Source organism: Meles meles, chromosome 1, assembly GCF_922984935.1.
Source record: "Meles meles chromosome 1, mMelMel3.1 paternal haplotype, whole genome shotgun sequence".
NCBI lineage: Eukaryota > Metazoa > Chordata > Mammalia > Carnivora > Mustelidae > Meles > Meles meles.
Window position 1 is genome coordinate 151,230,076 of NC_060066.1, and position 22,742 is coordinate 151,252,817.

The following is a 22,742-nucleotide window of genomic DNA, read 5'->3' on the forward strand; positions in this document are numbered from 1 at the left end:
GAACCACTGAACCATATACTTTTTTTTTTAAGATTTATTTATTTATTTATTTGACAGAGAGAGAGAGAGAGATCATGAGTAAGCAGAGGCAGCAGAGAGAGAGGAGGAAGCAGGCTCCCCGCTGAGCAGAGAGCCCGATGTGGGTCTCGATCCCAGGACCCTGAGATCATGACCTGAGCTGAAGGCAGCGGCTTAACCCATTGAGCCACCCAGGTGCCCCTGAACGATATACTCTTAAAAAGCTAAGCTTTATGGCATGTCAGTAACAATGCAGTAAGGCTATAAAGTATGTGGTGATGAGAGCCCACTTACTGTATCTCTAAAAGAGTCCTCGTACTCTGCTGAAGGGTGATAGGATCCAGTGTACCTTGTACATAGATCAGTTATCTTAAAAGCTACTTTTGAACCAAAAACTTTCTTTCAAGACATCATTCTTACTATGGTCAAAAAAAAAAAAAAAAAAAGAAAGAAAGCAATTTTTTAAACGTAAATATATTTAAAAAATTAAAACACCCAAGAAATGCAATCTATACATATGAAAAAGTAAAATATTTATATGCATAACAAGTAGTAGCAATGTCATTCATAAGCAGCAGTTAGTGTTTATTTTCCCCATATTTTGGTTTAACACCATAGTGGTAGTTATTCTTTTTAGGGAAATTGCATAAGATACATATAGCATAAGATGAGTAATTTATAGAAGATTGTATAATTGGAAAATTAATTCCAAGTAACAATATTTCCTCTAAAAACACATTTATTATTAAACAAGTTATTTTAAACTAGTGGACAATAAAGTGTGCCTATAATTTATTAAGTACAAGATATATAGTCAACTTGCATAAAATTACATATGGCATTTTAAAAACAGCCTATTTCTAAAATATCAGTAATTCAGGCAATTGGGATTTCCACAGGAGATATATTGCCATTAATTTACTCTTTATGATGAAAAGGTATGCCTTAAGAACATTACAACCATGTTATTAAGAAATGCTACAGCATACTTTAAAAAACCAAAATGGTAAAACATATGCATTAAGATATTCTTTTATGGGTCCCAGCCCTATAGCAACATTTCAGTTGGAGATTTAAATCTTGTTAACCACATTTCCAAATTACTTGGGTTTTTATTTTCTAGAAATATATATCACATGTGTAGGTGAGTTAAGAACTTAAATTTCCATTAAAAATGAGAAACTATCATACTGACAATGTAAAGATAAAAGAAATAAAGTACTTGGATAGTCTAGTACTTTATTAGAAATATATCCACTAACTCCACAAAAACAAATTTTACATGTAAGCAAAATACTAAAAATTTCTGATTTGGGAGAAATGAAATAAAATACAGTGAACGGTTGTGTCTTCATCTCTAACTGTAAAAATCCCTTTTGCCTATTTATTTGACCCGTCTCTATTCATGCAATTTAATGAATCCTCAAGATAATTTACACATCTTTATACAGAATTCACATCTACATCAGTAAACTGCCAGTCCTTTTATATTTTCAGTGCCTTATCAAAATATGGGTAACAAAGTTTTTCATTCTATGAGGCAGGAAGATGTTTCCTAAGTACTTCTTTGGATGATGAGGATATAGTATCTGGGAAGGACACGTCAAATTCTATTAGAAGGTCACCACGCTGGTCAGGATTTTTTGGAAACGGCAGCCCATATCCAATAATTCTTCTCCTCATTCCAGGCTTCACAATGTCATTTATTGACATAGGTATGGTTCTTCCATCCATTGTTGGCACATTAACTGAGCAGCCACATAATGCCTAAAATAGACCAAATAAAATTAACAAACTTCAGAACTTCAAAAACTCAACAACAAAACTCGGTATAAAGGACGAAACCATAAGGTAAAATCTTTTTTTTTTTTTTTTTTTTTTAAATATTTTATTTATTTATTTGACAGAGAGAGAGATCACAAGTAGGCAGAGAGGCACGCAGAGAGAGAGGGAAGCAGGCTCCCTGCTGAGCGGAGAGCCCGATGTGGGACTCGATCCCAGGACCCTGAGATCATGACCTGAGCCGAAGGCAGCGACTTAACCCACTGAGCCACCCAGGCGCCCCATAAGGTAAAATCTTAACCTCCAAAAGCATATCAATAATTTTAAGACTTTTTCCCCTATTAAAAAAATCCCTTCAGGACATGCATGATCAGACATACTACAAAAGAAGGAAAGGAGAAGGAGAAGGAAAGGAAAGAGAAGTAAAGGAGGTTTTCCACATTGTCTTAAAATGAAATGGAGGTTGCCATTATGACATTCAAGATGCAGGGATGGAACTGGGCAAGAAAAGAGGGAGAAATTTAGGAGTGAGGGGAATTAGAATAAGAGCAACTACCTACTTCTTTGGAAGGAAAAATGTTAGCATAAGAAATACATTTTATTAGTTTAGTCAACAAATGTTTACTGAGTGCTACTATATGCCACACATTCCTTCTAGATACTGAGTTTAGGGACCATGAACACAGATCCCACCTCAGGGAATGCTCAAGGAACTCAGAAGCAAACCAGGAATAATAATACAGTATAAGGTTAGCACAGAGGTGCAGAAGTCTTTTGTGAGACAAAGGGCACCCAGCTTACCCTCCCTTAGCTTCTGAGAGTACAGAATACTTGAGCTAAACATTAAACCAGTAGCAGGTTTCAAGGCAGAATAAGGAACAGTGCTCCATAGGTTAGAACTCAGACGATGACATAAATGTAAATAAGATAATAATAGAGCAAACTTAGGGAAATGCATAAACATTTATGGGTAGAAATCAGATTGAAAATGACCTTTCACTTTAAGCTTAAATGTCTGGACTTTATGGTAGATAGTATGTGGGATCATTTAAGCATTTTGTTTTTAAAGATTTCATTTATTTATTTGACAGACAGAGATCACAGGTAGGCAGAGAGGCGGCCAGAAAGAGAGGAAGGGAAGCAGGCTCCCTGCTGAGCAGAGAGCCCGATGCGAGGCTCGATCCCAGGACCCTGGGATCATGACCTGAGCCGAAGGCAGAGGCTTTAACCCACTGAGCCACCCAGGCGCCCCTCATTTAAGCATTTTAAGCAGTAACTGACATGGCCATTTTTGCAGGATTATAATCCAATTTGAAAAATGATGTCTAAAAATAGAACAAATAAGGACTCACATATTAAAGCAGTATGCTTATAAATTATTTTAAATTAATATCTTTTTGGTTATATAATTATTACTCCAAATTAACAATTTTAGAAAAAATCTTATACATCGACTTCAATTACAATGCACAGTTCATAAACCATACCTATAAAATTTGAGTAGCATAAAGCCAGTATTAGGCTTCCTAGTACATAATCTGGTTAGCACTTCAAGTTGGCATTTAAATTGTTAGTACAGGTAACTAAACATAGAAAATATAATCTTATCCATAAAAGAGGTATAATAGTAGTACTACCTCTGAAGGGTTCTTTTTTTTTTTAGATTTTATTTATTTATTTGATAGAGAGGGAATACAAGCAGGGGAAATGAGAGAGGGAGAAGCAGACTTCCCACTGAGCGGGGAGCCCGATGCGGGGCTTGATACGGGGCTCGATCCCAGGGTTCCGGGATCATGACCTGAGCCGAAGGCAGACACCCAATGACTGAGCCACCCAGGTGCTCCACCTCTGGAGGGCTCTTATGAGAACTTAAAAAATAATGTGTACTAAGCATTTAATAAATATTAGATACATTCCCTAAGACTGGAGGCATAATTCTGTTTGGTTTTAGAATCCCAAGTCCTACTAACTTACCTCTCGTAAACTAATTTTAGCAGTGTAAATTATATTCGATCCATCTCTTTTAAATTTGGGGTGATCTTTATCTTTAATGATAAAAACAATGTCTGCTGGGATACTAGTTGGTGTTTCATCTCCTTCCCTTGGAAAAGTAATTTTGGTGCCTTCTTTCCACCCTTTTTTAATCTCGATGGTGAGAATTTTGTCCTCAGATCTATAACTCCTTCCATCAGGATTTAACCTTTTTCGAGAAATCTTCATCCGTTTGGTACAACCAGTATATATTTCTTCAAGTGATACTCTAAGTTCATGAATAACCGGAGGATCTTGTTTGATGCGGGAGGGCCCCACAGAATTTCTGTCTCTTGGATATCCGTTCATGCTGAATCCAAAAGCACTGAAAGGATCTCCATCTACTTCCATTTCATCAGACTCTCTACCACCAGCCATCCGTCTTCCAAAGAAAATTTCAAAGGGGTTGGAACCTCCAAAAAATGCTGCAAATGTGGCATGAGGATCGCCATGAAAAGTGTACCGGAAGGTACCTCCCTGTCCGTCAGTGCCTCCTGCTCCTCCTTTCAATCCTAAACGAACAAATAAACATGATTAGGAAAAAGCTTGCAACTCTTGAAAGTGAAACTTGTAAAAACTGTATTACTAACAAACTTTGGCCAACTTAGGTTACAATCTATTAATAAATTGGCCAGAAATGCCATTATGACTAAATGCAGAACAGCTACCTAACTTTTGACCATTCCATCCTAAGGTCAACTGTTAGCTTTCAAATTCTTCCTCCAAATCCCCATGCTTAGTGACAATTTATTCCTGAATCTTTGTTCCACTAGTAAATAAAATAAAACCGGAAACTTATTATCTCGTAAACTACTGGTTGGACAATCTAAAGCATATAAACGTAAGTTTTCAAAAGATGTCAATTGAAATAGGTCTTTGGTAATCAATGTAAAATGCATGACCTAAATCGTTAAGTGCCATTATAATCAGTGAGCATAATCAACAATATAAAATACCATCTTCATACTAACTGGCTTTATTTCAGGTCTTTTACTGAAGAGTTAATTAAAATGAACTCTTTCTGTGGCAGAAAGGGAAAAATTCTAATAATAGGACGCTATGAAAAATGTTTTTTTAGATTCCAAAATTATTATCCCTATTCTAGCTAACAAAATTGTTTATCTAGGCTTACCATATGATGGCATTAATTTCAACAGTATGTAAAAAGATTAAAATCAAGCACTGTACACCCTTTTGACATGTTAGTCCTTTGGACTGGTAATTTCTGCCTATTGTGGACAACTCGCTTCAGACACCAAGATAGTGATGTTTGACCCTATTCTTTAAGGTTCGGCTAACTAATATGTAGCTCACAAGAAATTACATATTTGAATTAGCATTTTCTGTTACATTCCAAAGCAAGTTTCTATTAAAACCCATAAAACATTAGTATAGTGATCTTTTGAGGGATCAATACTGACAAGGATTTACATCATCACAGCAGTAGCAAAGATTCTGAATGACTGTTATGGGATTTCCTGACAAAGGAAACAAGCAGGAAGAAAATCTAAAAATCTTAAAACTGTGATAAGTCCTAGAGATTAAACTAAGCGATTCTAATATGTTCAAACAGTAATTTGAGGGCAGGAAATACATTTTAATTCATTTTTGCATTGCTCACATATACAGGGTGAAAATGATAGGTGCTTATATTTATTGAATAGAGAATGAACTAGTTCTTAAAGTCTATTTAAACTTTAAAAGGTGTCTTGAGTATCAGGATAGAAAAGAGGCAAAAGCAAAAGCAAAAGCAATATATAGTATAATATATAGCAATATAAAGTATAACCACACATATACATATGAGACTTAATAATAAAAAAATTATACTCAGCATGCTTTCAAAGAGACTTAGTTTTATGTCTTATTCTATTTGTCTTCTTCTATTAAAAGGTATACATATATTCTGTGTTATCCAACAGTCTCAGCTGATATTTACATTTTTACCTTCATCCATGCACAGAAATCTGGAAAGACCAAGAAAAGTCTAATAACCTGTAAACTGTCAAAATATGTATTAAATGATATATCCAAAGAGCAGTTAGGATATCCCTTATAGAAACAGAATGACCAGTAAAAGCAGAACAAGGACTTTTAACATGCAGCTCATACAAATTTCTTTTTATAAATTTTAGCAGTTCAGTTATAACTCCAAATGTTAAAAAAAAAAAAAAGCTAGAGACAGAATTTTACAAATGATAGCTTAGGTATATAACTCAAGGTCATGATCAATGTGACTAAACCAATGCTTAAATTACTTCAATCATTTTATTTTTCATCCAACAAATATAATAGAGTATAATAGTTTAACAGAGAGTTAATAACATAAATTGAGTCAATTAGCTTGCCCAATCTCAATCTCTACAAGTCAATATCTAAATGTTTTGGACTCACGATAAATTCATGAAAAGAAGGAATAACATTTTAAGTTTTTTTTATTATGGGTTTGGGTTTTCCCTAAAACCTCTTTCCTCCTCTGCCAAAATTGGTAATTCAATCAGGATTACAGAGTCCCTGAGAAGATTCACAGTCTGAAGTGACATTTATCAAAGCAGACAGGAAGGCTCCAATGAAACTTTGACGTTTTCCTTGACACTAAACAGTCAAGTACACAGCTTAGATAAAGGACAAGACTGCTATATAATGACTGCAAAAAATCCTACCAAAAGTCACAACAATATAACATGAATTATTATGCAAGGACTGCCTTGCCTAGCACTTGAATTGTACCAAGCATGTTATCAACCATACAGTCAACTCTTTATTACATACGTTTTGACTGCTTGTGGAAAATTTTTAATATTCAATTGGATTCCCTCTGCTCTCCAAAATGTTTTCTAGACACCATCATCACTTTGCGTGTCAAGGAATATGCTTTAGAATCAACATTTGCCTATGCTATAGAAAGACTGCTATTATTTAAAACCAACCAACCAATCTGCAATCCAAAAACAAATATATGTTCGGTATATAATCTATAACCATGATTTCCACTAGTTAGTTGAAAGTGTGTCAAAAGCAGCAGCACTGGAGAAGAATTAGGATTTAAAAGAAAAAAGAATTAGGATTTTAATAACTCTTACTTTAAGGAGATCTGATTTGTAAAAATCTATAGATTTATAGCAAGACCTACAGAGTTACTAGCATAATGAGATCCTTTAAGCAGCTGTGACTCACAAAAATCCAACTTATTTTTAAAAATACATAGTTAATAATAAGAGATTCAATTGGCTAACTATGTAAACTGAAGAACTAAAGAAGCAAGCTGGTATAGATTAATAGACTGAACACAAGTTTGATCATTAGATACTACCTTCCAGTATTTAATGAAAGTTATTGAGTAAACTATAAACCAAAAAAAAAAAAAAGGCATAAAGAAAAAGAAATGTTAGAGAACTAGGATACTGTAAGGATGTGTTACTAAAATATTTTTTTTCAGTCTTTTAATACAAATTTCTGTTCATATCCACTGAACAATTCAGAACTAAACCTGAAACTTTCTGGAGAGACAGGTTCAAAATCCAATTTTAAATTTATGTAGTTGCATTTTTTTGTTTTCAAATGGTTCAAGTATGGAGAACATTTCTCCCTTTTTAAAAATAACTTTATTTCTTGTATACTATAAAATTAACCCATTGCAAATATATAATTCAGTGATTTTAGTGAAGCTGTAGAGTTCTGCAGCCATCATCGCAGCCCAGTTATAGATCATTTCCATCAACCCAACATGCTTTTTTTTTTTTTAAGCTTTCTTAATTTCTATCTGTAGCTAACCTCTGCTCCCACTTCTAGCACTAAGCAACTCACTGATCTGCTTTCTTTCTCTATGACTGTGCTTTTTCCATGCATTTCATATAAATGGAATCATAAACTATGTAGCCTTTGACAATCTGACTTCTGTTATCTGGCATAGTTTTTAAGTTAATCCATGTTGTAGCATGTTTTATTAAATCAATGCTTTCAATTGCTAAGTAGTATTCTAGGGTGTATGTGTGTGCGTGCATGTGTGTGGGTGTGTGTACACGTACGTATATGCGACTTTCTGTTTATCCATTCACTTAATGCTAGTACTTTAAAATTGTTCCCAGTTTGGGGCCATTACAAATAATGCTGCTCTGAGCATTCACGTACATGTCTTTTTGTGGATCTATGTTTTCATTTCTCTTTTATAGATTCCTATGAGTGGAACTGCTGGGTCATATGGTAAATTTAAAACATCTCTATTCTTATCCAAATTTTTTTAAACTGAACCTTTAAAATTGTGGATATTACAGATTTTCAAAACATGAATAAACTGGATCACTGGTTTTCTTTCTTTCTTTTTTTGAAGATTTTATTTATTTATTTCAGAGAGGAGAGAAAGCATGAGAAGCGGAAGGTCAGGGGGAGAAGCAGACTCCCTGCTGGCAGGGAACCCAATGTGGGACTCGATCCTGGGACTCCCAGATCGTGACCTGAGCTGAAGGCAGTCACTTAACCAACTGAGCCACCCAGGGGCCCCTCTCTTACTTTCTAACTATGTAAGTTTAGCTTGTTCAACTCATACACTTCTCAGTTCATGGTTTCCGTACCCACTGTCCCAGGCCTTGAAAGACAGTGTAATAATGGGGGGTGGGGGGGTTAAGGAGTATATTACATAAATTACTAATAGCTCCACAGTCCTAAAATTCAGTGTTTTGTTACTACTGGAGAACACATTGGGTGATGGAACCAGGCCTGCAGGCACAAACTGACCAACGAAAGACAAAGACAAAAAATATTTTTCCACATTAAAACAGTATAACTAAAAGGGATTTTTCCAAAGTATAAATGAACTATTCTGAATAAAGAGCAAATAAACATAATGCTTTTCTGTAAAGGAAGAATAATTTCTAAAAAATAATCAAATAATTTTCATTTAACTATATTCTGAAGTCACTCATAACTAGAGAATATTTCTGAATAAATTTCAATGCTTTAAAACACTTGTTCTTCTCTATTACCTCTATTGGTTATATCAGTTATCTGAATCAAGAACCAAAAAAAGATTCAGGGTACACAAATGACATTGCTTTGATTTTTTAAAAAATTCATCCACTGATAATGATCAGTAAGCATCAAACTAGAGAAACAGCACTCAAGGAAAAAACTATTAAGAGGTAATGTTAAGAAAAATGTATCATTTGATGACTTAAAAATTCTGAAGATAAATATCCTTAGAAAATACTGAATTCTATGGCTTAGTTATAAATAAACTTGAGCTATCAATGAGATGTGGTTTAAGCAGTGGATATCTGCTTTTTCAGGGGGAATGGTTGTGGATTCCTTTACAAAATTACAAATAACTTTTTAGAAAGAGCATATTGGTTGTAGTACCTCAGAATCCTGCTTAGCTTTCGAGATGAACCAAATCACAGTATTTTGATTAGTACAGCCATAAGGAACAAGCAGAATTGAACTGGCCATTACTTGCCTTTTTCAATATTGACTTTGGAAGAACCTGACACTGCAGGTCCTCATCACACAAAAACCAAGAGCAGAAATTGCAATTTTTAGCTACTCAGATCAAAAAGAAAAACAAAACAAATCAAAAAAGGAAGGGGGAAAAAAACCCTTTACACAATCACTCTGCTTATATAAATTTAGTTTTTTAACTAAGAATGAGTGGTTACTGCTTCACTATAAATTAGGATATATTTCTGATTAAGAAAACTTTATGTTAAATGTGATAAAGGAGGCAAAGAATGATACAATGATTTAAAAGAATATTTTGGGAGAAAAAATTAATGAAGTAACTTAGTCCTGATTCAAAATGTTGAAAATCCCAGAATCTATAGGAATTAAAGTGTTTTTGTTGTTGCTGTTAATTAGCAATTTAAAATAGTCTTACTTTATAGCTACATTTATATGGAAATGATGGACAAACTTAATTTAAAATACAGAATGATAAAAGGCTAATCTTAATAACCCTCATTTACTGTATTCAACTAGTTTCTGATCTCACAATGAAAGAAACAAAAGTATGGCAGGGAAAGGAAAGGGAAGTTGTCATGCTTTCCTCTATACCTAGATAGTAAAATTTCCAAAGAAATAATGTTACCTAAAAGTAAATCAATAATTGTTCTAACTAGGTGGCCATTTTAGGTCAAAAATTGTATTTCTGAGATCTCATTTTCTTGGCACACAATTACTGTTTACAATTATGCTAAAAACTTGTTCTGGTATTTTATGACATCAGGAAAATTCTTTCCTCTCCAGGCGGAATGCCAAAAACAACTAGAGCTAAATGCCTGGGCCTTCTGCTTCTCAGAGAGTCGATGCTCTCTTGTTCAATCTAAATTAAATTGCTATCAGAAAGGCAAAAACTTCTTTTGTTCTTGTGAATAAAATATAAACTACCCAGAATTCGAACTGCCAATCTTAACATTTTAAGGGCTTATACTGGTTATGGCAGAAAATTCATTAGAATACAAAACAGGTTGCATAAGACTTTTGACACAATTCATTAGTGAGTATGGGAATGTAAGGTTTCTTTTCAAATACACAATGTTAACATTATAAATCTAGTGGCAGAATAAATATATATTAACAAATGCCAAAATTTAAAAAAGGCAAACAAGTACATTTCATTCACAGCTATGTAATAATATTCATTCAGATGATCAAAGATGAAATCTTATTTTTATCCATTATTTTTCTTTCTACTTTCGATGTCTGAGAATTTAATTTAAAGATAACCAGAAGGCTGAAAGAGAGGGGAAAAAGAGAGAGAGTGAGACAGAGACAGAGAGACCAAAAGATATACAAGGAATACTTACCTTCCTCCCCAAACTGATCATATATTTCTCTCTTTTTAGGATCACTCAATACTTCATAAGCTTCTGCGACCTCTTTAAATTTTTCCTCTGCTTGAGGAGATTTGTTCTTGTCCGGATGAAATTTGAGGGCTTGTTTTCGGTAAGCCTTTTTAATATCTTCATCTGAAGCTCCTTTTTCAATTCCCAAAATGCAATAATAGTCTTTCCCCATTCCGAATGCCTTGAAATGAACTTAGATTTCCCTTTGTGAAAGAAAACAGCGTCCCCAGTCTTAGCAGTACGATTCTAAGAAAAATAAACCAAGCTGGGTATTTTAAAAGTTAAAGCAAATCAGCAATTCAGCTTCGCTGTCTTAAGGCAGCAAGCAAACCGCGTCTCTGTATTTAATTCCTTCCCCAAAGGCTCACTTACAGATAAATATACACTACACAGGAGACGGCCTCCTTCTAGATCCTCCCATTTTCACTACGTGTCTCTGTACTTTCTAGAACAGCAAATGCTACAGGACGTCACTTCCCCAGCTGCCTCTAGTCAAAGTACTGAGCTAGGTTTTCTCCTCCTCCAGGATTAACTATTCCTTTTCCTTCTGGCTCTCCCAGTTTTATTTCCTTTTTAAGAAGCTAAGTGGATTCAAAAACCAATTATTTCAGCATAGCAGGTCATAACTACATATTTATTCACTCTACTGTAGGTGAAAAAACAACAAGGATAATTATAGCTATTGGCCTCCCATGTTAAAATAAAAGGTATTATACAAATAAAGGTACCCTTGAACTTATTTTAGGTATTTTAATTTTTATTTCAAGTTATCCAAATGAAAGATATACAATACCAAAATATGGTTTGTTTAAATTAAAATTTTCAGGTAATTTGTGTCATTTTTAGAACTCCTGGGGTCTAGCAATCAGAAATGCCAGGAAGTCAATTTACTAATTTCACATTGTAAAGGCCACATATCATAAACATCAAAACCAGTAAGGGACTTAAATGCTATTTTAGCTAGTGGTTCTAACTAGTTTTTTGTAGTATACAAGAGTTAATAGTTCTGGCAAACTAAACATTTGTGAAAGCTTCATATCTGATTTTAGTTACTTCTGCAAAAACAGAATGAGAGCCCGCTTCTCAGCCCCTCCCCGCCTCCACCCAATTCCTAGGGTCACTATTTAAAGAATTTTTGTGCTGCACGAAAGATAGAAGACAAGTATCAGGTTACAGACAGTAAATACTCATGTTTCTTATAAGACCTTGACTGGATCATCTTAAAAACTGGATATGCTATTTACGGGGCAGTGAATATGAGAAGCATTTTTTTCTTTTGAAAACACATTTCCCTAATTATAAATAGCAATACTCATTGCTGAAGATTTTGGAAAACACAAAAGGAAAACAGAAGAAAAAAGTACAAAATAAAAACCTATCATACCACTCTAGGTAATCCCTGCTAAATGTTAGTATATTTCCTTCTAGTCCTTTTTTTCTGATACTTATGTTTATTTGTTGTAGTTTTGTATTTTTTTGTTAACAAAATTTATATCCTCTCATTTACATACTCTTTCGATGTCTGTTTTTATATATGTATATATATTTCTTTTTTGGATGCTTATGAGAAATATTTTCAATGTATATTACTCATCTTTTCTCTCCTATATTGTTTTGTCATCTTTTCAAAAATGTTCCCATTTCTAATATAATGGAAAGATGGACTCATATGAAAATGTGAAAAGAATTGCACAAAGCCCTATAAATAGCTTAAATCTGTAAAATTTAAAAGAAAAATAGAACATGTAAAGGAAAAGGAAATGTACATATATGTTTAGAGTATGATGAAAAGTTAATGATCACATGTTAAACTTTAAAGATATGGGAACCTACTTTATATGTCAAGCAACTTTACATTCATGACTCAGCAGTTCTTTCAGAACGTTCATCTTTGGGGTGCCAGGGTGGCTCAGTGAATTAAAGCCTCTGTCTTCAGCTCAGGTCATGATCCCAGGGTCCCAGGATCAAGCCCCGCATAGGGCTCTCTGCTCAGCAGGGAGCCTTCCCCCCAGCCCCCATGTTCTGCCTACTTGTGATCTCTGTCTGTCAAATAAATAAATACAATCTTCAAAAAAAAAAAAAAAGAGCATTCATCTTTGTACATTTGATAGCTAGGATTAGGTATGTTTAGAGTATGATGGAAAGTTAATGATAACATGTTAAACTTTAAAGATATGGGAACACCTACTTTATATGCCAAGCAGCTTTACATTCATGATTCAGCAATTCTTTCAGAACATTCATCTTTGTACATTTGATAGCTAGGATTTCCTACTTTTCAAAACTCTCTCCTTTAAAAATACTTGGTATTAGAAATATATAGCATCTGTCTAGCCTATTTATAGGTTACAGAGGTTGGTCAGCTAGCTATTAAAAAAAAATTTTTTTTTTTTTTTTAAAGATTTATTTATTTGACAGAGAGAAATCACAAGAGAGGCAGGCAGAGAGAGAGGAAGGGAAGCAGGCTCTCCGCTGAGCAGAGAGCCCGATGCGGGACTCGATCCCAGGACCCCGAGATCATGACCTGAGCCGAAGGCAGCGGCTTAACCCACTGAGCCACCCAGGCGCCCTAGCTATTAAAATTTTTAAGTCCCACCAAGGAATACTCCATGTCAAAAGGTTAACCATTCAAATTCAAAAAAGCTTGGGGAGGGCGCCTGGGTGGCTCAGTGGGTTAAGCCGCTGCCTTCGGCTCGGGTCATGATCTCAGGGTCCTGGGATCGAGTCCCACATCGGGCTCTCTGCTTGGCAGGGAGCCTGCTTCCCTCACTCTGCCTTCCTCTCTATCTACTTGTGATCTCTGTCTGTCAAATAAATAAATAAAATCTTTAAAAAAAAAAAAAAAAAAAAAGCTTGGGGAAAAATGCTAATATCCAAAGTCACCCTAAACTCCTTCTTTAAAAAAAAAATGCAAGTTGAAGATCAGCATCTAGAGTAAAAATATAATAAAAATCGCCTTTTCTAGAATTAATTGCTCATTTAAATACTCACTACCAAAGGAACACTGATTATTACTATACGTGGAAAGTCTGAATTGTTCTGGTGGGTAATACTGAGAGGAAAGAAAAACAGATTCTTATCTGGTTCAATCATTTTTAGATGGTTAGAAATATTATCAGGACTTGACATATTAAAGGATTTTAAAACCAAAGACTAGATCTTTCACATTTCTGAAAAATGCATTATATATTAACAAATGGAAACAAATCTGACTTTCCACACACAGAGAAGGGTGATAAAGGATTTTCATATTTCTTCAAATATACACACAAAAAAGAATCATAGTGCTAAATTTGGAAAGCAAGAAGTCACCTCAACTTTGAAATTTCAAGTTAATAAGGAAGCAATTGTAATTTAAAATAATACAAAACAGTCTAGCTAGATTTCGATAAAACGAGTAGTGTAAATAATTCTTTCAAACATTTGGGAACAATGCCAACAGACAAAGGATAAGATGTCCAGCATCACTGATCATAGGGAAATGCAAATCAAAACCACAATGAGATACTACCTCACACCAGTCAGAATGGCTAATATCAAGAAGACAAGAAATAACAAATGTTGGTGAAGATGTGGAGAAAAGAGAACCCTTGTGCACTGTTGGTAAGAATGTATATTGGTGGGGCGCCTGGGTGGCTCAGTGGGTTAAAGCCTCTGCCTTCGGCTCGGGTCATGATCCCAGGGTCCTGGGATCGAGCCCCACGTCGGGCTCTCTGCTCAGTAGGGAGCCTGCTTCCCTTCCTCTCTCTGCCTGCCTCTCTGTCTACTTGTGATCTCTGTCTGTCAAATAAATAAATAAAATCTTTTAAAAAAAAAAAGTGCAATGCCCTGCTACTTAAGGCACTGGGCAAAATTAATTAAAAAAAAGAAAAAGAATGTATATTGGTTAGCCATTGCACAAAATAGTACAGAGCTTCATCAGGTATTTAAAATTAGAAATACCACACAATCCAGTAATTCCACTGCTGGGTATTTATTCAAAGGAAAGAAGAACAGTAATTCAAAAAGATATATGCACCCACATATTCATTACAGCATTATTGCAGTAGCCGAGATAGGGAAGCAACCTAAGTGTCCATTCATAGATGAATGGATAAAGAAGATATTATATGTATGGAATGAGTAAGTCACAAGGATGAAAGGTATTGCATAGGGAATATAGTCAGTGGTAACATGATAGCATTGTACAGTAACACATGATGGCTACACTTGTGGTGAGCACAACATACAGAGTTGCTGAATCATTATGTTGTACACCTGAAATTAATGCAATATTGTGGGTCAACTGTACTTCAATAAAGAAAATAAATATGGCAGCATCAGGAGGAGGTTGCAGGGATCAAGGCCAACTTATACCCAAAGCTAGGTGAGCCTGACTACCCCTCCACTACTTCATTGTCAAGTGAGCAGAAAAAAACAACATGGATCCCAGGAAACAAGGTAGGCCCAGGGAAAAAGGAAACAGTACATTCAGGTTACCGAGGAAAAACATCCTTTTTTTTAAGAGCTAAAATTCTCTGGGTGCCTGGGTGGTTCGTTGGGTTAAGGCATCCAACCCTTGATCTCAGCTCAGATCTTAATCTCAGTCAGGGTCGGGAGTTCAGGCCCTGCATTGGGCTCCATGCTGGGTATGGAGCTTACTTAAAAATACAATAATAAAAATAAAATAAAAATCCACTACATTTTTATTTTAAAAATGAGAAACACTCAAATAAGCAGAAAAGTTATTCCTGAAATGTGTAGATCTATACTACTCTCCTAGGATTTTCTCTCAGAGCCTTTGATAGGAGCATGGCCCTACCCACATCTTGGTTTAGCAACCGGAAGTGTGAGAATAAATTTCTGTTGTTGTTTTTTTTAAAGATTTTATTTATTTATTTATTTGTCAGACAGAGAGAGAGACAGAGCACAAGTAGGGGTAGCGGCAGGCAGAGTAGGCAGAGGGAGAAGCAGGCTCCCCGCCGAGCAAGAAGCCCCATGCAGGACTGGATCCCAGAACCCTAGGATCATGACCTGAGAGGAAGGCGGTGGCTTAGCTGACTGAGCCACCCAGGCATCCCTAAATTTCTGTTATTTTTTTTTCTTTTTTTTTTTCCAAAAGAAAGGCAGACTGCCACGTGCAGCGCCTCATTTGGATGTGTCTGGAGTCTTGGAAGCTTGACTACCCTACGTTCTCCTACAAATGGACCTTGAGAGCTTGTTTGGAGGTTCTAGCAGGGGAGCGCAGCTACTCGTATACCCTTGACCGAAGAACGGTCCTCTCCTCTATCGAGGAAGGTCGTCCTCTTCGACCGAGCGCGCAGCTTCGGGAGGGACGCACATGGAGCGGTGAGGGAGGAAGGGGACACCCGCCTAGCCAGCCAGATCAGCCGAATCAACCCTGGCGATCAATGGGGTGACAAATGTCGCAGCCAGATCGCCCTCACATCCAATTTCTGTTATTTTAAGATGCCTGTTTTGTGACAATTTGTTTAACAGCCTGAGGAAACTAAAGTAGTGAGATATACAAAAAAGTCTGTATGATGTAAATTGACAGTTCAAAATGGGTAACAATTAAACACCCATTTATCCATTAACAATAAATAAATAATAAAAATAATTTTAAAACCATTTGGGAACAACTCACAATCCTGTGATTAAAACCTGAGCTGAGGGGGCGCCTGGGTGGCTCAGTGGGTTAAGGCCTCTGCCTTCGGCTTGGGTCGTGGTCCCAGAGTCCTGGGATTGAGCCCCACATCAGGCTCTCTGCTCGGTGGGGAGCCGGCTTCCCCAGCCGCGCCCCACCCCCCCATCCCCGCCTGTCTCTCTGCCTACTTGTTATCTCTGTCTGTCAAATAAATAAATAAAATCTTAAAAAACAAACAAACAAACAAAAAAAACCCCTGAGCTCAAGAAATCTGAGATCTTGATCTGAGATCAAGAGTCAGACACTTAAGCCCTATGCAGGGCTCAATCCCAGAACCCCAGGATTGTGGCCTGAGCCGAAGGTGGACACTTGACCAACTGAACCACCCAGCTGTCCCTACTTTATCCTCTTTTAATTAAAGTATTTCCTTGGGGAAAAAAAGGGGGGGGGCTCAGACAAAACTGACTGAGCCACCCAGGAGACCCTAGGAACAATTATTAAAAATGATTTTAAAATCTCTGTAAATACCATACCTTGCAATTAATCCCTAGAAAATAATCCAAAGGGAAAAAACTATTAAATATACCAATATACTCACTGCAATTAGATGCAATAGGGTAGCGGATATAATTATTAAATTACATAGTACTTTAGAGAAATTTTGCTGTTACATTTACTTTTTCAGACTGAGCTGTCTCCTTACCATTAGGGGTTAAAAATACATTATACAGTCATTTTGCATTAAATTTTTTTCATCTAAGTTTTTTCATCTATAAGTGTAGGGGTTTTTTGTTTGTTGTTGTTTTTTTTTTTAAGATTTTATTTATTTATTTGACAGAGTGAGAGAGCACAAGCAGGGGGAACAGCAGAGGGAGAAGGAGAAGCAGGCTCCCTGCCAAGCAGAGAGCCCAACTTGGGACGCCATTCTAGGACCCAGGTATGGTGACCTGAACTGAAGGCAGACACTTAAGTCACCCAGGAATCCCATGGTTTTTGTTTTTTTTTTTTTTAAGATTTTATTTATTTATTTGACAGACAGAGATCACAAGTAGTCAGAGAGGCAGGCAGAGAGATAGAGGAAGGGAAGCAGGCTCTCCACTGAGCAGAGAGCCCGATGCGGGGCTCGATCCCAGGACGCTGGGATCATGACCTGAGCCGAAGGCAGAGGCTTTAACCCACTGAGCCACCCAGGTGCCCCGGTTTTTTTGTTTTGATTTGTTTTATTTTTTTAATGGGGGTGTGTGACCAATTGTTATCCCTATAAATAATTATCATGGCAAAAATAAGAGTATGTAAAGGGAAAAGCAGTGGCAGTTTTCAAGGAAAATGGAGCTGAGATGTGAACAAGGCTCATTTAATATATTTTTTTAAGATTTTATTCATTTATTTGACAGACAGAGATCACAAGTAGGCAGAGAGGCAGGCAGAGAGAGAAAGGGAGCAGGGTAAAAGCAGGCTCCCCGCTGAGCAGAGAGCCCGATGCGGGACTCGATCCCAGGACTCTGGGATCATGACCTGAGCCGAAGGCAGCGGCTTAACCCACTGAGCCACCCAGGCGCCTGGCTCATTTAATATTTTTAAAAGTGAAAGTAGGGGCATCTGGATGGTTCAATCGGTTAAACGGCTTCCTTTGGATCAGGTCACGATCCTGGAGTCTAGGATCCAGCCCCACATCTAGCTCCCTGCTCAGCCGGGAGTCTGTTTCTTCCTCTTCTCCCTGTTCCTGCACTCCCTCTCTCTCAGACAGATGGAGTCTTCAGAAAATAAATAAATAAATAAATGTAAAAATAAAAGATAAGCCCAAAAAACTACATAATAGTCTATTTGAAATATTGTCTTAAAGTCACATAAATCCTGCTTATATGATTTTATAGGTATATAGATGTGTGGTTGGCTCAGTTGGCATGACCTGCGACTCTTGATCATGGGGTCATGAGTTCAAGTCCCATATTAGGTGGAGAGCTTACTTTAAAAATAAGTAAGTAAGTAAATAAGTAAATAAATAAATAAAATCACAAAGAGATTTTCTCCTTAATGTTTATAGTTCACAAGTTTAAGTCTCTTGCTGGGGTAGGGTTGATTCATCTCTAACTGAAGGTAAGTTACAATGTATTTTAAGAGATTTTAATTTTTTCAACCAAATTCAGAAAACTTGTGTGTTTATTATTTTTTTATCAAAGTTGTTTTTTAAAACACAGTTTAAGAATTTTTGTGCCGAATAATGTATGTGGAGGAAGTGTGTCACTCTATCTTAGGGAGACATGGGCCAGAATTAAGTAAAAATTCTAATGACATATTTTTTTTCAAAAACTTTAACAAAGTTTCCTTATTTGTGATATTATGCTTTTATAATAATTATAAATTATTTTTATAAGAAGTATGAGTTCTTTTTGATGGTGTAATCACAGTTTAAAATATTATATATGTTTAGATCATGAGAGCTCAAAATAGCACTTTACCACACACAAAGAATGTTAAAAGTACATAAATAGTCATTCAATTGATGCCATCTTCACCTTCTACTTTGGTTTTATTAATAGACCATAAAAAAGTTTTTTTTCTCCAATTCACAGATCATCTCTCAGTTTATCATTCACTAGTATGAAGAAAGACAGCCTGCCTTCCAGAGTCTCAGAAGAAATCACTACTGAAATTCAGATCATCACTGAAATACTTAAAGACAGATGACTTCTAATATTTTACCAGTGTTCCTGTTGGAAACTTTTTTATCAATATTTAATTCTTAAATGGGTACATTTAGTCCAGAAATGTCTCATCCAGTAATTATAGTAAATTGTGTCTTCAATTCCCCAGTACTTCTTACAAACTGAGGCTCTTTTACACATTGTTCTCACAAGTGCTTTAGATAGCTGAATAGTTGTTATAAAATTTGCTAGGGCAACACCAGGGAATATTGATAGTATAGTGGTTAAAAACAGATTTTGGAGTCAGACTGCTTGGGTTAGAGTCCTGACAACACCACTTACTAGCTGTGTGGCCTTGTATTTTCCTGTTCCTCACTTTCCTCATCTGTCAAGTAGGATTAGCAATAATATCTACTTCAAGGGGCTGTTGTGAGGATTAAATGAGATAAATGTATAAAACACTTAAATGTGACTGGCACATAATGAGGACTATGAAAGTGTTAGCTACTACTGTGATGACAATGATCTCATCTCATCATATGAACTAGAACTTTTTTCTAGACAAAAAATTACCATACCATAGGTATAATAAAATGTCCTTATTTACAAGCATATACATCCACACACAACAGCTGTCAAACTAAGAATAAATGGCTCTTTCCAAATACCCCAGTTAATATTTGCTACTTACTCATCCTAACTCTGTTAATATTTAAAATCATTAAACTTTCACATAGGTAGCATTCATTGTATTTCAAATGCAAATCTCAAATACACTATTTCAAACACAGTAATTAAGACCGTGTGGTATTGATGAAAGAACAGGCAAATAGTCCAGCAGAACAGAATAGAGAACCCAGTAATAGACACATATAAATACAGTCAACTGATCTTTGACAAAAGAGCAAAGGCAATACTATGGAGAAAAAAGTCTTCAACAAATAGTGCTGTAAAAACTGGATATCCATTTGCAAAGGAATCAATCTAGACACAGATCTTAAACCTTTCATAAGAATTAACTCAAAATGGGTCACAGACCTGAGTGTGAAATGCAAAACTATAAAACTCCTAGAACACATGAAAAAATCTAGGTGACTTTGGATTTGGCAATGATTTTTATATATTACCAAATGAACAGTTCATGAAAGAGAATACTGATAAGCTGGACTGAATTAAAATTATAATTTTCTGCTGAGAAGGACATTGTTGAGAAAATGAGAAAACAAGCCACAGATTGGGCGAAAATATTTCAAAAGACATCTGAATTTGCAAAGATGTGGATGGAACTGGAGGGTGTTATGATAAGCGAAATAAGTCAATCAGAGAAAGGCAAATACCATATTATTTCACTCATATGGGAATTTAAGAAACAAAACAGATTAACATAGGGGAAGGGAAGGAAAAATGAAATAAGATAAAAACAGAAAGGGAGGCAAACAAGAGACTCAACTATAGAGAACAAATTGAGTGTTGCTAGAAGGGAGGTGGGTAGGGGGATGGGCTAAATGGGTGATGGGCATTAAGGAAATCACTTGTTGAGATGATCACTGGGTTTTATACGTAAATGATGAATCACTAAATTCCACTCCTGAAACCGATACTGCAATATATGTTAACCAACCTGAATTTAAGTAAAATCTTGGGAGAAAAAAAAAAAGACATATCTGATAAAGGATTATTACCCAAAATATATAAAGAACCTTGTTTACCTTGTGACAAAATGGGAGAAGATATTTGCAAATGTCTTATCAGATAAAAGGCTAGTATCCAAAATCTATAAAGAACTTATCAAACTCAACACTCAAAAAACAAATAATCCAATCAAGAAATGGGCAGAAGCCATGAACAAACATTTCTCCAAAGAAGACATACAAATGGCCAACACATGAAAAAATGCTCAACATCACTTGGCATCAAGGAAATATAAATCAAAACTACATTGAGATACCACCTTACACCAATCAGAATGGCTAAAATTAACAAGTCAGGAAATGACAGATGTTGGCGAGGATGCAGGGAAAGGGGAACCCTCCTACACTGTTGGTGGGAATGCAAGCCGGTGCAGCCACTCTGGAAAACAGTATGGAGGTTCCTCAAAAAGTTGGAAATAGAGCCACCCTATGACCCAACAATTGCACTACTGGGTATTTACCCCAAAGATACAAATGTAGTGATCCGAAGGGGCACGTGTACCTCCAATGTTTAAAGCAGCAACGTCTGCTATAGCCAAACTATGGAAATACTCTAGATGTCCATCGACAGATGAATGGATAAAGAAGATGTGGTGTGTGTAGATACACACACACACACACGGGAATATTATGCAGCCATCAAAAAATGAAATCTTGCAGGCGCCTGGGTGGCTCAGTGGGTTAAAGCCTCTGCCTTCGGCTCAGGTCATGATCCCAGGGTCCTGGGATGAGTCCCGCATCGGGTTCTCTGCTCAACAGGGAGCCTGCTTCCTCCTCTCTCTCTCTGCCTGCCTCTCTGCCTGCTTGTGATCTGTCAAATAAATAAATAAATCTTTAAAAAAAAAAAAGAAATCTTGCCATTTGCAATGACATGGATAGAACTAGGAGGGTATTATGCTAAGCAAAATAAATCAATCAGAGAAAGACAATTACCATATGATCTCATTGATAGGAGAAATTTGAGAAACAAGAGGATCATAGGGGAAGGGAGGGAAAAATGAAACAAGACGAAATCAGAGAGGGAGACAAACCATAAGAGACTCTTAATCTTAGGAAACAAACTGAGGGTTGCTGGAGGAGAGAGGGGTGGGGGGATGGAGTAATTAGGTGAGGGACATTAAGGATGGCATGTGATGTAATGAGCACTGGGTATTATACAGATGAATCATAGGCCTGTACATCTGAAACTAATAATACATTATATGTTAATTAATTGAACTTAAATTTTAAAAATTGAAAATCAAAACAAAACAAAATATATAAAGAACTCTTAAAACTCAACAAGAAAACAAACAACCCAATTAAAAAATGGGCCAAGGACCTAACAGAAACCTCTCCAAAGAAGATACACAGATGGCAAATAAGCATATGAAAAGATGTTCCATATCAAATGTCATCAGTGAAATCCAAATAAAAACAAAGATACCACGACACAGCTATGAGAACGGCCAAAATCCAGAACACTGGCAACACCACTTGCTTGCAAAGATGTAGAGCAAGGGGCGCCTGGGTGGCTCAGTGGGTTAAAGCCTCTGCCTTCGGCTCAGGTCATGATCCCAGGGTCCTGGGATCGAGCCCCGCATTGGGCTCTCTGCTCAGCAGGGAACCTGCTTCCCTTCCTCTCTCTGCGCCTGCCTCTCTGCCTACTTGTGATCTCTGTCAAATAAATAAATAAAATCTTAAAAAAAGATGTAGAGCAATAGGAATATAAAGCAACCATTCATTGTTGCTGGGTGTGCAAAATGGTACACTTTGGAAGATAATTTGGTGGTGTCTTAGAAAAGTAAACATACACTTATCATACGATCCCACAGTCATGTTTCTTGGTATTTACTCAAAGGAATTGAAACCGTAGGTCTACACAAAACCCTGTACATGGATGTGTACAGCAGCCTCATTCATAATTGCCCAAACTTGGAAGCTTGGAAGCAACCAAGATGTCCTCTATAGGTGAATGTGATAAAGTACAGTCATTCAGACAAGGGAATATTATTCAGTACTAAAAAGAAATGAGCTAGCAAACCACGGAAAGATATTGGAGGAACCCTAAATGTATATTACTAAGTGAAAGAAACCAGTCTGAAAAGATTATATACTATATGACATTCTGGAA

General features: G+C 36.2%; 1 protein-coding gene across 2 annotated transcripts in view; it reads right to left on the reverse strand.

Annotated features, from left to right (window-relative positions):
• Positions 1-586: 586 nt before the first annotated feature.
• The window catches only part of DNAJB4 (DnaJ heat shock protein family (Hsp40) member B4), a 44,729-nt gene continuing 22,573 nt past the window's right edge, over positions 587-22,742 (reverse strand). The window contains exons 2-4 of one of the 2 annotated variants that reach the window (XM_046008970.1): positions 10,629-10,913; positions 3,775-4,343; positions 587-1,785 (exon numbers count right to left, since the gene is read on the reverse strand). In XM_046008970.1, the coding sequence (XP_045864926.1) occupies positions 1,552-1,785; positions 3,775-4,343; positions 10,629-10,839 (1,014 nt within the window). In that variant the 5' untranslated portion in view covers positions 10,840-10,913 and the 3' untranslated portion in view covers positions 587-1,551. The remainder of the gene's footprint in view (positions 1,786-3,774; positions 4,344-10,628; positions 10,914-22,742) is intronic. The other variant, XM_046008979.1, reaches the window with a different exon arrangement.